The 20,345-nt window shown below is 39.1% G+C and overlaps 1 protein-coding gene and 1 pseudogene across 1 annotated transcript; both read right to left on the reverse strand.

Annotated features, from left to right (window-relative positions):
• Positions 1 to 1,354: 1,354 nt before the first annotated feature.
• LOC110681364 (acyl-CoA-binding domain-containing protein 6-like) lies at positions 1,355 to 2,626 on the reverse strand. Its single transcript, XM_021857111.1, has 2 exons — positions 2,510 to 2,626; positions 1,355 to 2,455 (listed from the first exon to the last, which is right to left on the reverse strand). The coding sequence occupies exon 2, from the start codon at positions 2,072 to 2,074 to the stop codon at positions 1,355 to 1,357; it is 720 nt and encodes a 239-aa protein (XP_021712803.1). The 5' UTR covers positions 2,075 to 2,455; positions 2,510 to 2,626.
• Positions 2,627 to 6,768: 4,142 nt separating this feature from the next.
• Positions 6,769 to 18,676, reverse strand: LOC110681365 (annotated as a pseudogene).
• Positions 18,677 to 20,345: the final 1,669 nt, after the last annotated feature.

Genomic DNA, 20,345 nt, shown 5'->3' on the forward strand with positions numbered 1-20,345 from the left:
TTATGTTTCTTTTGGCTTGCATCGTTCACACTTGTTTGGAAATTAGAGTAAGAAGCAAAACTAAAGAATTCTGGTAAAAATGTTGCATTGCTAATTCCCCAAATCCAACTGAGCTTTTTAAACCTTTGCTGGAGACTGGCCCTCTGACCGGCATAAATCAAATTTTTACACCATAAATAATTGTCAAATAAAATAAAATTGCTGGATTATTAATAAAGTAACATTGATTTGAAGTTTAGAAATTGTCGAAAGACAAAGTTTCTTACTAAGGTTTAATCTAATCAATCTTAAGACTACGGCATCAAAGATCGATCTGTTTCCAGCGTGGGTTCCCCCGCCGGAGCATTCAACAGTGTGAGAGTAAGGTCTCAAACAATCCTGATGTCCAGGACGAAAAGATCATTGCTCCTCAAGTTATTTTTGCTCGGTGAGGACTTGGATCCTCGAACGAGGTTGGAAAAGATATCGTTGTATCACCAATGTGCACCCAAAGAGGTCTCGATGCTTGGGATTTCAAGGTGCAGAACGAGCCGGCGATGGCCCAAGATAGATCCGACAACTCGAATTCGTCAAAGAGCTTAAAAGATTCGGCGGAATTCCGGGACGTATGAGGCAGATTGGGCCACGATAGCTTTGCGCTGTTGAGTAATCTGTAGTTTGATGTTCTGATTCAACGATGAAACAGCGGACGTGCGGAAAAATGGAACGAAACGGAGACGTGCAAATCCAGAAGCACAGACGTGCACTGATCGTTCTCCACGGGGCTGCCAAGCTGGATACGATCGTAACTATAAAATGACTGATTAAGTAACACTGGGAGGGTTATTAGTGATAGGTATTATTGTAATGATTATGAGGTAGCAACGGATATGATATAAGCTTATAAAGGGTTTTTTTAACCCAATGATTTTACAAAATAAAATATTCAATTTAGTTTTTGATTTATGTTTTTAAAAACAACAGGCATATAGCGGAAAATATGGAATTATGAAGATAAGAAAAAAAAGTTTAAAAAATAATGCTTTTATTACCTTTTGAGAAATGTTTAACCTTTTCCGTTACGACTTTATGGATGAATATAGTGTTAAATCTAGATAGCAATAGCATAGCATGGTTTGTATGCGTAAGAATTGACTTCATTCGAAATGAATAAGGGATGGAGTTTCGGTTAATACTCGAGTGAAAGCTCTCATATTGTTGATTAATAACGGCCGGCCAAGTCCTTACAGTCAGTCAGGATTTGGGAAAGAATGTTAGTTTGTAATAATTGTTGCTGCGAGACCGATAGAATACCTTGCATCTCACAATCAATACGGAATTGTATGTAGATTAATGGTGAGGAAAAGATTGGGAGTCACCCAAAAGCAACATCCAAACACATTTCTCCTTCGTCATCCTGCACGGTTTTATCTGCTCCGGAATCTACCAGCAACTTAACGCAATTATGATTCCCACAGCTCGAAGCATAATGCAGTGCCGTTTGTCCACCAGCATCCTGTAGATTGATATCCACCGCAGGCACTTGAATGATCAGCCGCAGAATATCCACGTTTCCTCGATCGGCAGCCCAATGAATCAAGCCCAGACCTTCGTCATCCAGTTCGTTGACAATGGGTTCGATTTCGTTGCTGGTCACTGCTTTCCTCACTTCTTCCACATTTCCTTCCTTGATGAAGTCGATAACGGTCTTCTCATCTGCTCCAAGAACGTCTTCTTCTTGGGCAAAGGTCGATACTGACACCCAGGAAGCTTCCTTCGGTTTAAAGCCATCACCACTGTCGTCGCTTTGATCCCACTGCGGTTTCAAACCGTTCAGGTGCCGAATGTACCCTTTCATGGCTAACTCTTTGGTCATATCCCCCAGTTCGTTCCATGCCGACCATTTGGCGCGCCCGGAAATATTGAAGATTCCGGGTTTCGATACATTACACTTCCCACTGGTGGCTTGCTTATAGAATCCGTAGAACTTCAGCAGGTCCTTCTGCTCGAACTGATCATGGCTTCGTTCGATAAATTTGGCCGCCCTCGCAAACTCCTCCCCCAGCACATCAATTTCGTCTTCCAAATCGGACATTTCGTGCACTAACAATTCTTCCTCTTCTACTCAAACAACTAAATTATAATCCCCTTAAGTCTAATGTTCGAACTTCCAACAATTCGCACTAATCCGACTGCTGGTAGAAAATCGGCGACTGCTCTAGCACATGCTTCTGCTTCTTGTCCAAATTTTCCAGCGCCGTTCGCTTCTGGAACGCCACGAAACCGTACCCCTTGGAAAGGCCGGTGCGCCGATCGAAGATGACCTGAGCCCAGCTGATTTTTCCGAACTGGCCGAAGTAGTTACGCAACTCCCGGTGTCCGACCGTCCAGGGCAGGTTTCCGACGAAGACTTTCAGCGAACGCGATGTGGCGGCAAGCTGCAGCAGCTCCAGAGGCCATGACCGAGGAAAAAGAGCTGGAATAGAAACTGTGATACAATTTCATCACACTTAATTGATGTTCAAATTACGTTGAAGAAGTAAAAATCAGCGAAATTCGCGAAAGAAAGCACACGCGATCACATTCGATTTGTGTTCACTCTGGAAGGCGGCGTGTTTTTTATGCAAACTTTGTTTTTGACGTTGAACGGGAGGGAGAGAGAGAAATACTGTCAAAAATGTACCCTTCAGAAAAATATTTGATGAGAAAAATATCATCGTCTTCTTTACCGACCAAGCACAGGTAAAAAAATATGCACGTGGGATCTTCAGGTTTTTTTTGGGTCATGCAACGTTAAAATCTAAGATCGGACAAATGGCTTCTTTAGTTGTTTCTTCTTTTCATCCATGAGACCAATTGTAAATTTTCCACCCCTGCGTGTTACGCTAAAACAGTGTTGCCATTTCTATGGAAGACGGTACACTATTTCATTAGCACTTTCGGCTCTTTCGATATAAAGGGCCCATTCACAAATTTCATAACGCTTTAAGCCTGATTTGCTTGCTGAACAGGAATCGCCAAAGGAATTTCTCGCTGATTCCTTGCAGAAATTTCTACAGCGACTCCTGTTTGAACTGACATTTCTTTTCAACTGCGTACTGCGATCAGAAAAATGAACTTTCTTTATCGTTTCCTTGCAGAAATTTCCCATGCATCAAGATAGGCCGAGAAATTACTTGTCAGCAGCGAATCAGGCTTTAAGCTAGGTATGCTGTTTCGCTCAAGAAAAGTAAAGAAATTCCTTGATTGAGTGGGTCAAGATATTTCCTACAGAGAGCCCCATTTGAAATGACATTTCTTCTCAAACTGCGTACTGCGATCAGAAAAATGTGATTTTCTGGACCATTTCTGGGAAGAAATTTTCCACGCATCGAGATAGGCGATTCCTTTTTCTTGTCAGTAGCAAACCAGCCTTTAGGGGGTGGGTGGGTGTTCTAACGTTGTTGCGGCTCATACAAAAATTATAGAATATCAATACAAAAAGCGTCTCGAGGGGGTGGGTGGGTGTCCGAAATGGCAAATTTAAGCGTTATGAAATATATGAAACAAGCCCAAATGATTATCCGGATGCGATTTACTGCTCCGTACACAATTAAAGGCTTTGCATTTCATTTCTTATACTTTCAAGCTGATTTCGCTTCAATATTTACTTTCATTCACATCAGTCGGCTAGTTGGCACGAACTTTTATGAACAACCTCAAATAATAACAACCTAACAAGGGGATGATACGCAAATTATGTCACGCTAAATTATAACTTTTTGGACCCCCTCCCCCCCTTTGTCACGTTTTTGTAGGTATGAGTTCCTCCGAGATTTTTGTAAGGCTTGTCACGCTTGGCTTGACTAGACTAGAACTAGAAATCGCATGAAAGTTCACGTTACAACTCGTTTATTTATACTAATTACATCAAACCCGCAAAACATCGTGGATAAACTCGTCAGTTTGATGAGTTTACTCGCATAAAAACACTTCTTTTCTGAGTTCATTTATACATTTTGCTTCGTCTCTTACACTCGTACAAACTAAGTTGCATCAATCCGTAGCAGCTGTCAAATCAACATTTGTTATCATAAGTTTAGTCGCATAAGATCACAGGTTGGTTCGGTAGAATATTTATACACTCGCATTGTATGTATGTTATTATTCATCACATAATATATGCACGCATATCGCCTCCACTTTTGTACGTAGAAGGCCTTTTCGCGGCATCTTAATAAGTGAATTATGCACATATAAAGCCTCCAGGTGATTTCGTTATACATACATTTTGGTTGTCTGGGCAGTATCCAGAAGGTTGCGAAAGCCGGAAGGGTACGCTGGGCAGAGCATGTTTGCAAGACTACCGGACAACAATCTTGCAAAGATGGTGTTCGCGTCAAATCCGGTTGGCACAAGAAGGCGGGGAGCACAGCAAGCGAGGTGGCTTGATCAGGTGCAACAAGATCTGGAGAACGTGGGCCAAAATCGAAGTTGGAGAGAAACAGCCATGGACCGAGTAAATTTGCGTAACATCGTTAACGAGATTTTATCAAATTAATTGATGTAACACCAACTAAATAAATAAATAATGCCCCACTGATTCCTGCATCCTGCGAAGATTCTTTTAAAAATTTACCCAAACAATCCATATTTCATATTCCATAATATTAAAAAAAATCAAAAATATGAAAGCTCTTGGCGATGATGGAATTTTCTACATTCTCATCAAGAAACTTCCAGAAAGTAGCTTATCATTTTAGTTGATATATTTAACAAATGTTTCAATTAGCATACTTTCCTGACAAATGGAAAAATGCTAAGGTTGTTCCAATTTTAAAACCAGACAAAAATCCTGCAGAAGCTTCTAGCTATCGTCCAATCAGTTTACTGTCCTCCATCAGTAAACTTTTTGAAAAGGTTATTTTGAACAGAATGATGGCCCACATCAACGAAAATTCAATCACATGGACATTCGATCACTCATCAACTTTTACGTGTAATAAATTTGATCCGTTCCAACAAATCTGAAGGCTGTTCTACTGGTCTTGCGCTTCTGGAGAAAAAGCACTCGACAGTGTTGGCATAAAGGCCAACAAAAATAATAAATAATAATTTTCCAACATACATTGTTTAAATAATTCATAGTGAACTGTCAAATCGTACACTTCAGGTTAATTATCCGAACTCCAAGTCTGAAAGACTTCCTTTAAGAGCTGGTGTTGTGGGACCAATATTATAAAATATTTTCACATCTGACTTACCTGAGTTACCTCAGGGATGTCAAAAATCCTTGTTTGCGGATGACACAGGCCTCTCCGCCAAATGACGAAGCCTGTATGTCATCTGTAGTCGATTGCAAAAAAAGTTTGAATATTTTTCTTCATACTTTCAAAAATGGAAGATTTCTCCTAATGCTTCTAAAACTTAACTTATAATATTCCCATATAAACCAAAAGCTCTTTATTTGAAACCTTCAAGTAGACATGTTGTCACGATGAGAGGGGTTCCAACGAATTGGTCAGATGAAGTTGAGTATCTAGGGCTAATGCTAGAAAAAAAATTTAATTTTCAAAAATCACATTGAGGTTGAATCCCAAATGTCACAAATATATAAAATGTCTATGTCCACTTATTAACAACAAAAATGGAAACTTTGTCTTAAGAACAAGCTTTTGATCTCATACAAATTTTCAGGCCAGCCATGTTGCATGTTGTACCAATATGGATCAGCAATTGTATTACCAGGAAGAAAGCTCTGCAGAGGATTCAATATGAAATTTTGAAAATGATTCTGAAGCTTCCTCCTTGGTATAGTACTAATCAATACAGTACCAGGAAAACGGCATAACTGACAAATGTAAACAAACTGAGTTTTATTCATCTAACAGTTTATTTGATAAATTTTAATCATATAATGCACATCTGTTCCTTAAAAATAACTTTTTTCACGAAATAAGTAAGAAAAACATAAAGGCGCATTTGATATTCTCTTTCGATTCGAACTCTGATGTCAATTTCGCCTATCTTCTCTCCCTGCGGTAACCGGGCGCATTTGAGATTGAGTGTGGAAGCAGGGCGCATTTCAAACTGAGTGTGCAGAAGGGCGATAGTGATAAAGGTTCGTGTGAGAGAGCGTAGCAGAACGGCGAAGCTGATGATAGTCAAACCAGAAGGATGAGGTCAAAAGGCGCAATCGCTGTTGTCAAACTGAAGAAGACGAAAAACCGAGGGGCGACACAGCTCAAATATTTGGTGAATGGCGCATGATAGATTTTTAATTATTTTAACATGTTTTTCATAATATGTAAATAAATTAAATGTTTTGCTACCTAAGTTATACTGTAATGGATCCTACAAAAATGCATCATGCGTTTAAATCGATCGGAAACATAATATAGAATTAAAATTACATCCGCTAAACTTCAAATCGATTTTACTGAGAATGTATTAGTCTTCACATTCGCCCTAATTCTGACTCTGTATTGTAATGAGTTATATAGAACATCCAATGTTGAAACATTGGAACAAATATCGAATAATAATTTTAGACGGTTTTAATTATTTTAGACGAAATCGGTGCAATCTTCTATTGCCACGAATAATGCATTTCATATCTAGGTTAAGTTAGGTTAAGTTAATTAAAAGAGGTTTTTTTTCTTTTATAAGCAGGCAGGTGATATCAACTAACATGTAAAAATTATGAACTGCTACGGCAAATGAAATGTAATATGTTGCTATCAAAATGTTAATGCTTAATTCTGTTTTACCAAATTAGAATGATAGTGTTTTCTATCACAGAACACCTAGAAATAAGAGATAAATGAAATGTTTGGAATGATACTGAAAAAGGATTAAAAAAAATGCATGGCTTCCTAATACATAATGTTAAATAACGATTGCAATGTTATTGATGCATGTTATAGAACACTTGTTAATATTACAATAGGTTCGGGGTTCGATACCTATTCTTCACTGTACATATTGAGACAGAAATGGATCCTTCAAAAGCTCCTCAGCGGTTGCTCGTTCAGCATCGTCCACTTGAAAGCACCGCATGATGAAGCTCGTTGCAGTGGGTGATAGTTCCGTTGGAATTTCCGGATGTATCTTCCCGCTCCCCACCTGGTAAATGATAACTTCAGATTTATCAATCTGTATAAACGGTGGTTCAGCTGTGGCCATCTCAATAACGGTGCATCCGAAGGACCAAATATCCGCCGCTGACCCATATCCCCGATTTTTACCCATATCCCCTTTGATCACCTCCGGAGCCATGTACCGTATAGTACCAACAAATGTGTCTGCCACCGGGTTGATTACGGCCAAGCGTTTAGACGTGCCAAAGTCTGTGATTTTGACAACGCCACTGTACGTGTTGACCAGCACATTGCTTCCCTTGATATCGCGGTGCACGACTTGCTGCTTATGAAGATAATTCAGCCCTTCCAAAATCTGAGTCGAGTAGAACGCAATGGACTTTTCCTCGTTCTTGAGTGCTCCCCATTTCGTACGTAGTAATCAGGATAAAGACCCTCCTGGGACTTGTTCCATAAAAATTTTGAAGTGGTTGTTCTCCGATATCGATCCCAAGTAGTGTACTATGTTTCGGTGATGTAACTGAGAATGTAGATTAATTTCTTCGTGCAGTAGTTGCACCTGTTGTCCAAAGTTTTCTGGAACTTCTTTCACCGCGATCTTCATTCGCGTTTTAAGATTCCACGCGGAAAACACTTTTCCGTGAGATCCTTGTCCTAGTATAATTCTATTACCATCATCATCAAATTCGTATTCATACATTACATCGTTATTGATTATGTTTCTGGATAAATCTACGAATCCTGAGTTTTGATCAGCAGTCACCAGTAGAATAAGTTCGTAGAACCGCTGTCTGCATTGCACCGTTGGGAAGAGCATTTGGAAGTCATCCGAGTTTTGCTGTACGTACAGGGATGCACATCGTGGATCTCGTGTGTACAAGCTCACCGCCTTGATTCGGTTGGCCAAAAATTTGAACTTGTGAATTTTTTGGCATTTGTTCTTCTCGTGCTGTAGACAAATACTGTCAATGGCAATCGATTTCTGTTCTTCATCCATGTTGATTGAGACGAACGAAGGAAGTAAGATTTCTGGCGATTCTTGGATCAGTATAGGAAAACGGAAGGAACAGGACGGTTGAACGTTAATAATGTCAACGAAAAAGGTCATCCAAAAGTGGAAAATCTGCCGTTCGATTGTGATCGGCTTTTGTATTTTTTTTCGTTGAGAGCACTTAATCAATGTTATATTCCGGATGGTTGACTTGAGGTACCACTGTGGAGGTTTCAGTCTGAACATACGTTCAGCCGCTTGAATTGCTTTGGCATAGCTTCCTGTCAATACGGAAATCTCAAAGTACGTCGCAACATTCCAATAATCTTCGACGGACGAAAGCGCCCCTTCCTTCCCGATTTGGTTGCTCAAGACTATTTGAATTTGCTGTAATGTAGGGTCCAAAATGTCTTTGCCCTGAATTATCAATAATGTTGCTAGGTTGACGCCAGCATAAAGGTTGGGAAGAATGGTGAAACTTTTTTTGTACCACTCGATGGATTTAGTCAAGGATTCCATGTCGGTTCGATCGGATTCCACGAAAATATCTTTGTAGATTCTTCCACACAGACAAAGCATATCCGGAAAATGATTCTCTTTCTTCTCCAAGGCTTTCATGCAGCTATTCAACGCCTTTTCTCTATCTCCTTCGTTGTTTCTTCGGTTTAACGCAAACGCATACATATAAATCATATTATTTGTAGTTACGTAGTCCTGTTTATCGGCAACGTTTTTGAAATCATCCACTAAGTCTATCATTAAATCGTAATATTGCGCATCCCTTAATGATAACATAAACGTATGGACAATTTCTCTGGAGAGTAACTGAGGGTCATTCAAGTGATCCCTCATAAGTTTTAGGTTGTGCTGTAAGTTTTCAATGTTTTCGGCGTATTGGTCCCTCAAAGCTCTCAAATCGGCCAGGAACTTTTCTTGTTTATGTGCTTTGCTTGGAACTTTTACATTTTGGAACACGATGCGGAGACTGCTTAGCAGTCGGGTATCTGAGTATTTCTTATCTAAGTTTTCCACGTATTTGGCAGCAGTTATCACACATGTTGTTTCCTCAAGTACCCGATAGGGCATGAACACATAATTGACGCATGAATTCCTTATCCTCTGCGTGGCCTCTTCACCTGCCACATCATTAAACATCACAATATTCTCTTTCATTTTAAAACTTTCCCTAACACCCAGGTGGTAGCTCAAGGAGCTTTGATGAGACTGCACGCTAAGATCCACCACGGCCACATCTGCGTTGTAGAAGTTGTCCAGCGTTTCGAGTTCGTCAAAGTCCAGTTTTTCAAATTCCAGCACTCGTAGATTGGCACCTTCCTGGGTGCATGCTAGTATAAGCTCTTCGAGAGCAAGCTTTCGCTCGTCGTGATTTGTGTCGATGATGCACGCAATGTCCATTCGGGCACGATCATTGTTGATCGTGATGATTTGGTTGACAGTGATAGATGCATTTTTCGGGCTGGACATGTTGGTTCTGGGAATAAAATCAATACATATCGTATATTAGTCCTTTAATTGAAAAACGAATCACTGAAATTATCAAAATGACCACTATGAACATGAGACACAGACAAACAGACATAATAGCTACCGAAAAGCTAAACATTACATATAATTTGCAATTGGATTAGATGGACAAATTGATGTGAAGATTTGCGAAAAAGTTACACGTCTTCTCAGTGAGAATCGAACTCACGACTCCCCGATCTCTAGTTGGGGCGCGTTAACCACTACGCCGTGAGAGGACTCATGAACGCAGAAGTTAACCTGAATTCGATTTCAGCTCAATAATCACGTGGTCCTCTTTCGCAAAGTGCACCTCTTTCGGAAGAATTAGATGCCCATCCAAACACAACGCTTTCTATATATATCCAATGCCTAGCCCGAGAGCGCATTGTTTTTTAGATATAGGAATAGCACACTACACTAGCCAGCAACTGCGCTGGCTGAGGTTTCTATTGTGTGGGCTTCCAATGGGTCGCGACGTTCTCAAACGACCGGTTACGGAACATGAGTCCGTTGCTCGTAGTGGTTAACGCGCCCCAACTAGAGATCGGGGAGTCGTGAGTTCGATTCTCACTGAGAAGACGTGTAACTTTTTCGCAAATCTTCACATCAATTTGTCCATCTAATCCAATTGCAAATTATATGTAATGTTTAGCTTTTCGGTAGTTGTTAAAACTTCCACTCGGCTGGTTGGCCGTAAACCACGATTCATAATTAAAACAAGTAGACATAATAGGTAAAAATTTAAAACATAGTACCTCGAATATTAACGCCCAATGCTAAAAATACAGATTTTCTCTATACGGAAACTAGGTGGCGGTAGTGCGCAAACGTCAGACTTGAACAAAAGCGATCCGAGTGTCACGAGTGGGAGGTGGCAAACTACCAAATATTAGAATTAAGTGTTATTTTGCTGTACGATAAAATTGTTATGTCTGTTTGTCTGAGCATAAGGGCAAGTTCACGGGTAATCCAAATCACTGGTTTGGTTCATATTTTTGGACCATGTTAGAAATTGGGGCTTGTACCGGTGTTGCAAATGATGTTCCAATTTTATTTTGTACCAGTTTTCTAGTCTATTTTTTGGAACAAGCTAAAGGCAAACTACACCGGTGGTTCATATTTTGGTTCAAATGTATTCCAAAAATGGACCTGTCAAAATTTATTAGACCAACACGCATGCACCGGTTATTGTATTTTTTGGATCTTTTTCGAACGTGATCAACAAATCAAACATGTTGGTGATGCTTGGAAAAAGCGAAATTCGTATTCATCTCTGCGTAGTGGAATTTCTGGTGGAATTTATCGAACAATGTCTAGAGGAATTATGACCAAGGAGATGGACTTAGGAATTCTTGATGGAACTCCCGATAAGAATTTTTGAGGAACCCCTGGAAACGGAATCCTGAAAAAATCTTGGAGGATCTCCTGGAGGAATTTATGGAGGAACTCCCGGGAGAAATCTTAGATAATTCCCGAGGGGATCCTGGAAAATTCCTAGGACCATTCCTGGAGGAACACCTGGCGGGATTTCTGGACGAATTCCGGTAGAATTCCTGGTGGAACTGCCATGGTATTCTTGGAGTAACTCGCAGGGAAATTCCTGAAGGAACTCCGGAAAAAAGTCTGGAGAATATCCGGATGAATTTTGGAATGAACTTCTGAGGAATTTCCGGTGGAGCTTCTAAGGAATTCCTGAAGGAACTTTGAAGGAGTACCTGGATGAACTCGAAAGAAATTTCCGGAGGAGATGTGGCGGGGCTCCGAAGGAGTTCCAATTGCAGTCCTGAGCGAAATCCCAGTAGATATTGCTACTGGAATCGGGTCCTAAAATGTTTAACGAATTCTTGTTTTTATTTAATACGAAAGAGCATGTTCTTGCAACTACTTAAGCAATTGTTCCAGCTCAAATAACGGCTATAACATATTTAAACTTTAATTTTAAATATGGTTCCAAATATGAACCTTGTCACTGCTGATCATGTTTGACGTTCACTTTATCGACAAAAATGGCGCAGAGCTGCTAGTTTTAACGATCAACGCTCCGTCATCGTAATCATCGTCATCATCGAAACTTTAAAAGCAGTTTTTCTGTACAAAACTAAAAATTATTCGATAAAAATGTGTTCACTGTATTGCGGTGGGAGTAGAATACAGTAAACACATTTTAAATTTAAATTTAATTTCCTTGATTTTGAACGAAAAAACTGCTTTTGAAAATTCGGAAATCAATCACGGATACTTTCCCCTTAACACTGGGGTTGTTCCTATATGACGTTTCGGGAGGGACACGGAAAACAAAATATACCCAACATTTGTGTTTCAACCAAGAGGTGCGACAGATTCCCAAAACCCGAAAAAAATGTTTTTTGGGCCTCAACCAACGAAAATCATTTAAAAATCTAGTAAACATGTGTTTCTGGTCTAAACTTAAGCGTTCGGTACTTAAATTAGGACAGGGCTTTAGAACCCTACTTCCCTGAGGAATTCTTGAAGAAAATTCCCGGAGGTGTTCTTGGGGGATATTTTCGGAGGAATTCCTGGAGCCCCCAAAGGAATTCGGCAGGAAATGTCGAAGGAATTTTCTTACAAAATTCCAGGAGTAATTCCTGGACGAAATCCTCAAAAGAATTCCTGGAGGAAGTCCCCGGAGCAGTTCTTGGTGGAAATCCAGAAAAGAAAATGCTTGGAAGAATTTCATATTGAAATCCCCGGAGAAGAACTTAAAAAATCGCTAGAATAACTTTCGAGGAATTACACGAGGAACTCTAGAGGAATTACCGAAGAACGTCTAGAGGAATGCACGGTGAAACTCTTGAAAAAGTTTTTGGTAAGCTCTGGAGGGTTTCCCGGAAGAAATGTAGAGATTTTTCCGAAGAAACTCTAGGAGAATTCGTAGTAGAACTTCGTAAGATTTCCAGATTTCCTGTAGATCTCTCAGAATTCCTGTAGAAATTCCGAAAACAAATTTCAGGAGGAAATACAGTGAAACCTCCATGAATCGATATTGAAGGGACCATCGACTCATGGAAATATCGAGTAATGGAACAGCAATCCTTTGCAAACCTGCTTATAGGGACCATCATAGTAACCATGACATTTTGTTTTTAGTATGGTTCCATTAGTATGGTTTTTAGTATGGTTCGATATCGAGTCATGGAACATCGACTCATGGAGGTATTACTGTATAGAGGAAATCCGAAGGATTTCCTGATTAATTTCCAAAAGAATACCCGAACGAAATCTGAAGGAACTCCCGGAGGAACTTCAAAGAAATTCCATGAGGATCTCTGAAGAAATTCTTGGAGGGCCTCCAAAGCAATTGTTGGAGGAACTGCAGAATATTTTTTAGAGAAATTCCTAAAGGAAGTAAAACCCCGAAGCAACTCTGGAGAATATCCCGGAGGATCTCTAAAGGAATTCCTAGAGCAGCTTCGAAAAATTCATGGAGGAAATGCGAGGAATTTCAGAAAAAAAACACTGAAAGAACTCCTTGAGAATCTATGGAAAACCCCCATAGGAGTTCCCGGTGGAGCTTTGAAAAAATTCCAGTAGTAACTACTATAGAATTCTCAGGCAAACTTTGAAGAAATTTGCGATGGAGCTCTGAAGGAATTCTCGGCAAGTATTCCGAAAGAATTCCTGAGGGAAATCCATTGGAATTTATATGTCAACTCTGAAAGAATTCTTGCAGAACTGTGATCCAGGATTAGCTGGAGGAACTACGAAGAAATTCTGAAGACATCTCCGGAGTAATTAATGGTGCAAATCCCCCGAGGAATTCCTAGAGGAAATCTCCGAATAAATTCTCTAAAAAAAACGCTCAAGGAAATTTCTGGAGAAAATACCCGGAGGATTTTTTCAAAGAAACCCCCGGAGAAACTGCTATTGGAATTCCCCTAAGGAATTCCTGGCGAAAATCCGAAGAAAGAATTTTGTGGGGATATCCTCGGATGAATCCTAGAAATCTCCAGAAGAATCACTGGATGAAATCCTGGAGATAATTCTCGAAGTAATTCCTGGACGAAATCTCAGCAGGAAAATCTGGAGGAAATCCCCGGAAGAATTACTATTTAAAATCTCCTGAGGGATTCCTGGATGAAATCCCTGGAGGAGTTCTTGGGAGAAATCTCCGGAGAATATTTTGGAAAAAAAATTCCCGGAGGAATTTTTGGAGAAAACTCCGGGGGAAATTCATTGGAAAAATCCCCGGAGGAAGCAGAATAGCAAATCGCCAAAGAAAAATAAACTTCTAGAGAAGTTCCTGGGAGAAATCCCCGAAGACATTCCTGGAGGAGAACTCCGGATTAATTCCTGGAAAAATTCTCGGAGGAATTCCTGGAGGAAATCCCCAAAGCAATTTCTGAAGGAACTCCCCGGAAGAATTTCTGAAAAATATCTTAAGGAAATGCCTGGAGGTAATCTTCGGAGAAATTCCTGGTGCAAATCCTCAGAGAATACTTAGAGAAATTTCTGTAGGACTCCCCATAAGAGTTCTTGGGGTATATTTCTGGATGAAATCCCCGAAGAAATTCCTGGAAGAAATTTTTCGATACATTCTCAGGAAAAAAAAACCTGGTAGGAATTTCTGGAGCAAATTCCCGGAGGAATTTCTTAATTAAATCCTCGGATGAGTTCCTGAAGTAAATCCACGAAAGAATTCGTGGAGGAAATTCTCGGAGAAATTCCTGGAGGGAATCTGAAACAAAAATTCTCTAAGGAATTTCTGGGAAAATTTCCAGAGCAATTTTTCAATGAAACACCCAGAAGATTTCCTGGACGAGATCCCCGGAATAATTCTGGACGAAATCCCCAGATTAAATCCTGGACGAAATCCCAGGAGGTTTTGCTATTTGAATTCCCCTGAGGAATTCCTGGAAATAATGCCCGGAGGAGTTCCTGGGGAATAGCTTCGGAGAAATTTTTTAAATTCCTAGAGGAATCCCCAGAGGAATTCCTGGAGGAAATCCACGGGGGAAATTCCACAGGAATTTCTAAATTAAATTCCCAGGGAAATTTCTGGAAGAAATCCTTGAAAGAATTGCTGTTGGAAATCTCCTGAGAAATTCCTGGGGAAAATCCCCAGAGGAGTTCTCCGTAGAAATCCTTGAAATCTCCGAAGGCAAAAATCCCCAGAGGAGTGCTTGAGGATTTCCCCGGATGAATCGAAGGAAAATCCCCTGGTGTAAATCCTCAGCGAAATTCCTGGAGGAAAACTCAGGATTAATTTACTGAAATCATCAGCGAAGGAATTTCTGGAGAAAAACCCTGGAGAAATTTCTGGAGGAAAACCCCGAAAGAATTTCTGAACGAAATCCCCGGAGGAATTCTTGAAGAGAATCCTCAAAGGTTTTCTGGGGGAAATCTCTGAAAGAATTCTTGGAAATGATCTCCGGAGGAAATCCCCGAAAGAATCCCTGAAGAAAATCTCTGGAGGAGTTCTTGAGGGAAACCCCGGAGAATTGGGTCCTAAAATGTTTAATGAAATCTTGTTTTTATTTAATGACACGAAATAGCATGTAACTGCAACTATTTTAGCAATTTTTCCCGCTCAAATAACGGCTAAATCATATTTAAACTTTAATTTAAAAATAGGGCGATATTCAAAACTGAAAAGGCAATAGATGGCTCTTTTTCAGTGGTAGTAAAAACGAAACCCTGAAGCAAAGAAAGCACCTCGGAAGATGAACTAAACACAAAAAGTTATGTATTTGCTTTACATTTGATTTCTAATCACAACTTTTTTGATCCAGTTTCCTAATTACAAGTAATTTACGTTTTTCATTATTTTCCATACGTTTTGACAGTTCTCCGACTATCATTCTTCCATGCGCTTGTGTTGAAAGTTTGAGTAATTTGAGAATCCGGCGTAGCGCGATCAGTGGGAGGAATACAAACAACAGTGTCGTCGCTCGGCGGCCAGTGAAAGAAGCTGAATGTTCGAAAGGTTGTTGTATGTACTTTTTGCCGCTGGTGCCAACTGTTAGCGTTTAAGAACGAAATAAACAGTCGTTACCCTATTGGGTCCATTAATGAACCTTGACACTTTTGATCATGTTTGACGTTCACTTAATCGACAAAAACACCACAGGGCTTTTAGTTTTAACACTGGGGTTGTTCCAATCTGACATTTCGCAAGGGACACGGAAAGCAAAATACACCCAAAATTTGAGTTTAAGTCAAGAATTGTGACAAAATCTAAAAAAATGTTTTTTGGACTTAAACAAAAGAAAAACATTAAAAAATTGAGTAAACATGTGTTTTTGGCCAAAACTTAAGCGTTTGGCATTAAAATTGGGACAGGCCTTTAGGACCCTATTGCATGGAAAAAATCCTCAGAGGAAATATTGGACAAAATCCTCGGAAAAAAAGCTATTGAAAATCTACTGAGAGTTCTAGGGGGATATCCCCGAAGGAATCCATGGAGGGTTGGGAAAAATCTTGAAAAATTCATGCACCCAACGTAGGCTATTTGATGAGATTTACGTTTTTGAACTACCGTACTGGGAAGAGCCACGTGAATTTCTCGAAATTCAAGCCTACTACTATTACCATTCCCAGCACTGGTTCTGAGGAAGTCTCTGAAGGAAATTCTCGAATTCTCATATTAGAAATGCCCAGAGAAAATTCCCGAAGGAATTCCTGGAGGGAATCTCTGGAGATATTCCAGGTGAAAATCCCCAGAGAAATACCTGAAGGAAATCTCCGAATAAATCTACTGAAAAAAAAAACTCCGAAGGAATTTACTAATGAATTCTTGGACGAAATCCCCAGAGGAATTGATATTGGAAATCCCCTGAAAAATTCCTGGAAAAAATTTCCGGAGGAGCTCTTGGTGGAAATCTTGGAAAAAAATTCCTGTGGAATTTCTGGTGCAATCCCCGGAACAATTCCTGGTGCAAACCTCCGGAGAATTTTCTGGAGGAAATGCCCGGATAATTCTGGGAGGAGTTCCATGAAAATTCTTGGAGGAATTCCTGGTGGAAACACACGTCGGACACATCGGAAGAACTTTGATAAAATTCTGTAGGAGGACTTTGTTAAGCAATCTTCAGATGTATTCCTGTAGAAATTTGTGGTGGAATCCATGTACGAATTCCTGCAGGAATTCCTACAGGATTCCACGGATGCTGATGATACTTGGAGGTGTCACTGTATGAATTCCAGAAAAATTGCTGGAAGATGAATAAATATTGTTTAAAAAAAATATCAGCGATATTACGCCAGGCGGAACCAATCGATGATTTTGACACCGGTGAAGTTTCCACACTAGCGCATTCTGTATATCATTTTGCACAAAAGTTAAACGAAAGAGTGTACAACCCTGCTGCCTTTTGGCCCTACTTTCATTCTAAGCCAATGCGCTATATTGGTATGTTTTGTTTTTGGCGTTTCTCTCAGTCCAATGTATAATCAAACTGAATAAATACGTTGTTTCTCTCCCTAATCTCAAAATGTTTGTCGTGAGTTTATTTATGCTGCGACCATTCCATAACTCTGTTAAATAATTATACCTCTTAATGTGATGAAGAAATACGAGACACTACTGGTTATATATCCTCGTATGACCAAACTTCTTATTACTGTGTAGTTAGTAGCATTCCATTCGCAACCCCTCAACAAAAAGGGTACGAATGTTTTGACACTTTTCGATAAAACAAGGCAACGTACTGATTTCTAATTTTGATAATATGCTAGTACAAAAAACATGTTTATTAAGAATACTACATTTTTAGAAATAAGAAAAGCTTTTATTTGACAATTCACCTACATCACCTTTTTAAAATTATAGATTCATTCCAGCCACAATACTTTCAAATAGAGGAATGATCACGTATATTTTGTTCGGCTTTGATTTTCTGCGTAGTACTTAGCCAAAATACGTTCAATCAATATCTACACACTTCAACCATTCTGGAATGGATCTTGAAAACTGAAAATTGAATAATTGCATCGTTTATTGTGTGAAGTTCTTGTTCAGTGTCTCAGTTTTTACATAAGATTGCTAGCGAGCGTAGAACATCGAACAGGCATAATTGAAAAAGTATTTATGTTCCACTAGAAGCTTAAGTGATGCCACACATTACGTTCAAATCGTTCTCTGCTAATAAAAAGATTTCGATAAAATATATTGTGCGGTTGGAATTATTGTACGGAATTACATACAGATAATCTTTACAAGTGATACAGTTGAGCTTCTAAATATTCGTTGCGACAAACGCGTAGCTGTTCAGCAATGTAGGAAATGGTCTCCTGGGAAATTGAAACTCTTGTTCAATAACTTTGGATGTGCTAATAAAATGTTCTAAAAAACAAGTTATCTTCCAGCAGGGTCATAACTCCAGAAATAAGAGGAAGAAGACTCTTACATAAAGTTGGCTCGAGACCATCAAGATATGAAGTTATCGCTATACAAAATACGCAAACAGTGTCATTCTTCTTCTTCTTCTTCTTCTTCTTCTTCTTCTTCTTCTTCTTCTTCTTCTTCTTCTTCTTCTTCTTCTTCTTCTTCTTCTCGGCATTACGTCGTCATTGGGACAGAGCTTGCTTCTCAGCTTTTTATGAGCACTTCCACAGTAATTAACTGGGAGCTTTCTTTGCCAAAGTTGCCATTTTTGCATCCGTATATCGCGTGACAGGTACGATTATACTCTATGCCCTGGGAAGTCAAGAAAATTTCCATTACGAAAAGATCCTGGATCGATCGGGATTTGAACCCAGACACCTTCAGCATGGCTTTGCTTTGTAGCCACGGACTTTAACTACACGGCTAAGGAAGGCCCTGTCAGTTTCATAAGTTCCCACAATTTACACTCATAGAAATATAAAATAAATAATTGATGTGAAATTTGTATCAAATTCACAATCCTAAAGATTATGTGAAACAATGGGAAGAGATATCTTTTACTCACCTACTGAGAATCAGACTTTGCCGAACACAGCACGAACTTTTGAGCTGAACTTATTCCTTATGAACTATGAATTCCTGTTTAAGCGGCGAAAATCCAAGACTCCAAACGAAACTAATAGTACGGAGATGAATGCGAACAGTACTGATTGTCAGTACTTTTCAACAGATAGTAGACTAATGCAACCGCTGTCAACGAACAACTCCAATCGACTGTACAGACAGCTCTCTACAAAGTTGCTTTGAAATATCGCATCGTTATACCCTTTGTATTCCACTTAATGGAATCAGTACTCTCGCTTCACTCAGATCAACATGGAAATCGAGAAAAAGATACCGCTAGGAGACATCAAAGAGATAAGCATGCAAAACCTACAATTCATTCGAAAATAAACTAAATCAATCTCACACATTCAACAGTGGCGATTAATCCTTAACCCCTTTACCAGCAGCTTCATTTCTTTATAATTATCATAAATATTAACCCTCTAATACCCAATTTTTTTATTTTCGATCTATATATCATTTTCAGTTATCTAAAACCGTTCTAAACACGTTTTGGGCAATGATTTGTTTTCATTCGCAAATCTATGAATTTTGGTTTTTGATTTTTATTTTTGAACATCCCTATCCTCTTTTATTTTATTTTTTTTTGAAGCCTCTTCTGATTACTGATTTTAAGCAATAATTAAAATTCAAGTTTTTACGGTACTTTTAAAAATGTCAAATTTTTAATTAAATTTTGTTTTTTATTTTTTTAATTTTTCATGTAATGGATCATTAAAATAACCAAAACTGCCGCTATGGAAAGCATAGATAGCGCCACCGTAGCCTTGTGTGTTTGACAGAACAGCAATGCTGTCACAATGTTAAATCGCATATACAGTGGCGCCTTTGTTTTGATGCGGTGAGCACTGGCAAAAACTACCTTCAATGATCCATTAAATAAAAAACAGGTTTGAAATTATTTGAATACCATCAAAATCTTCTGTGGCCACAATATGCGTCGTACTAAAGGGCTTCTTTGTGCAAAGTTTCAGACAGTTCGGCCGAGAAAAACCCCCCATACCAAAGTGAATCATGGAAGTGCCTACTCTGCACCCTTTATAAAATAAAACTTAAACATGGGCTTAACAATGTCAGGCAATATGAAGCATACTTGAAAAAAATCATGCAAATCGGTTGATTTGTTTCCAAGGAATCTCAACATTACAATATGATGTTTTTCTGAAGTTTTCTAGATTCTAATACCGACAGGGTGGTACCAAAAATTTAAATGCACATTCCTCAAAGACGGTTGCACCAAATTGCGACAATTTTTAACAACAGACGCTTATCAAAGTATTGTTTCGAAAAGCGAATATTCGAACAAGAGAAAAAAATCTGAAGCCTGGGATATTTACGTGGCTAATGGCTACGCGTTGGTCCCCCAAGGAAGTTCGGCATATCTCCGGTTCCAGATAACCAATATTTAAAATCGACGTAAATTTCTAAGATAGAAGAGTTTTTTGAGAACTTGTAAAAATGTTGCAAAAATATTGAAAAACAAATTAAACATTTCCTTGTTGTTGAAAAATGATGCTGGCAGTAGAGGGCTAACCAACCACTATTTAATGTCGTTAGTTTCAAATATGGAGCATGTTAGGAAGTTAGATCAACATGGTAACCGTTTATTAGTATAATTTCAACATGACATTGATTTCTTATATCTATGTGTTCTGTGTAAAGTACTTAGCACTATTATCCTAGTTTGGTAAAACTAGGTTAACACTCCAAATACCGTTTCAATAAAAGTGTGTGCAGATTATTGTGATAGAAAAAAAAATTGGAACTAAATATTCAAGTTACTAAACACTTCCCAGCG

This window comes from Aedes aegypti, unplaced genomic scaffold (assembly GCF_002204515.2).
Source record: "Aedes aegypti strain LVP_AGWG unplaced genomic scaffold, AaegL5.0 Primary Assembly AGWG_AaegL5_hic_scaff_759_PBJ_arrow, whole genome shotgun sequence".
NCBI lineage: Eukaryota > Metazoa > Arthropoda > Insecta > Diptera > Culicidae > Aedes > Aedes aegypti.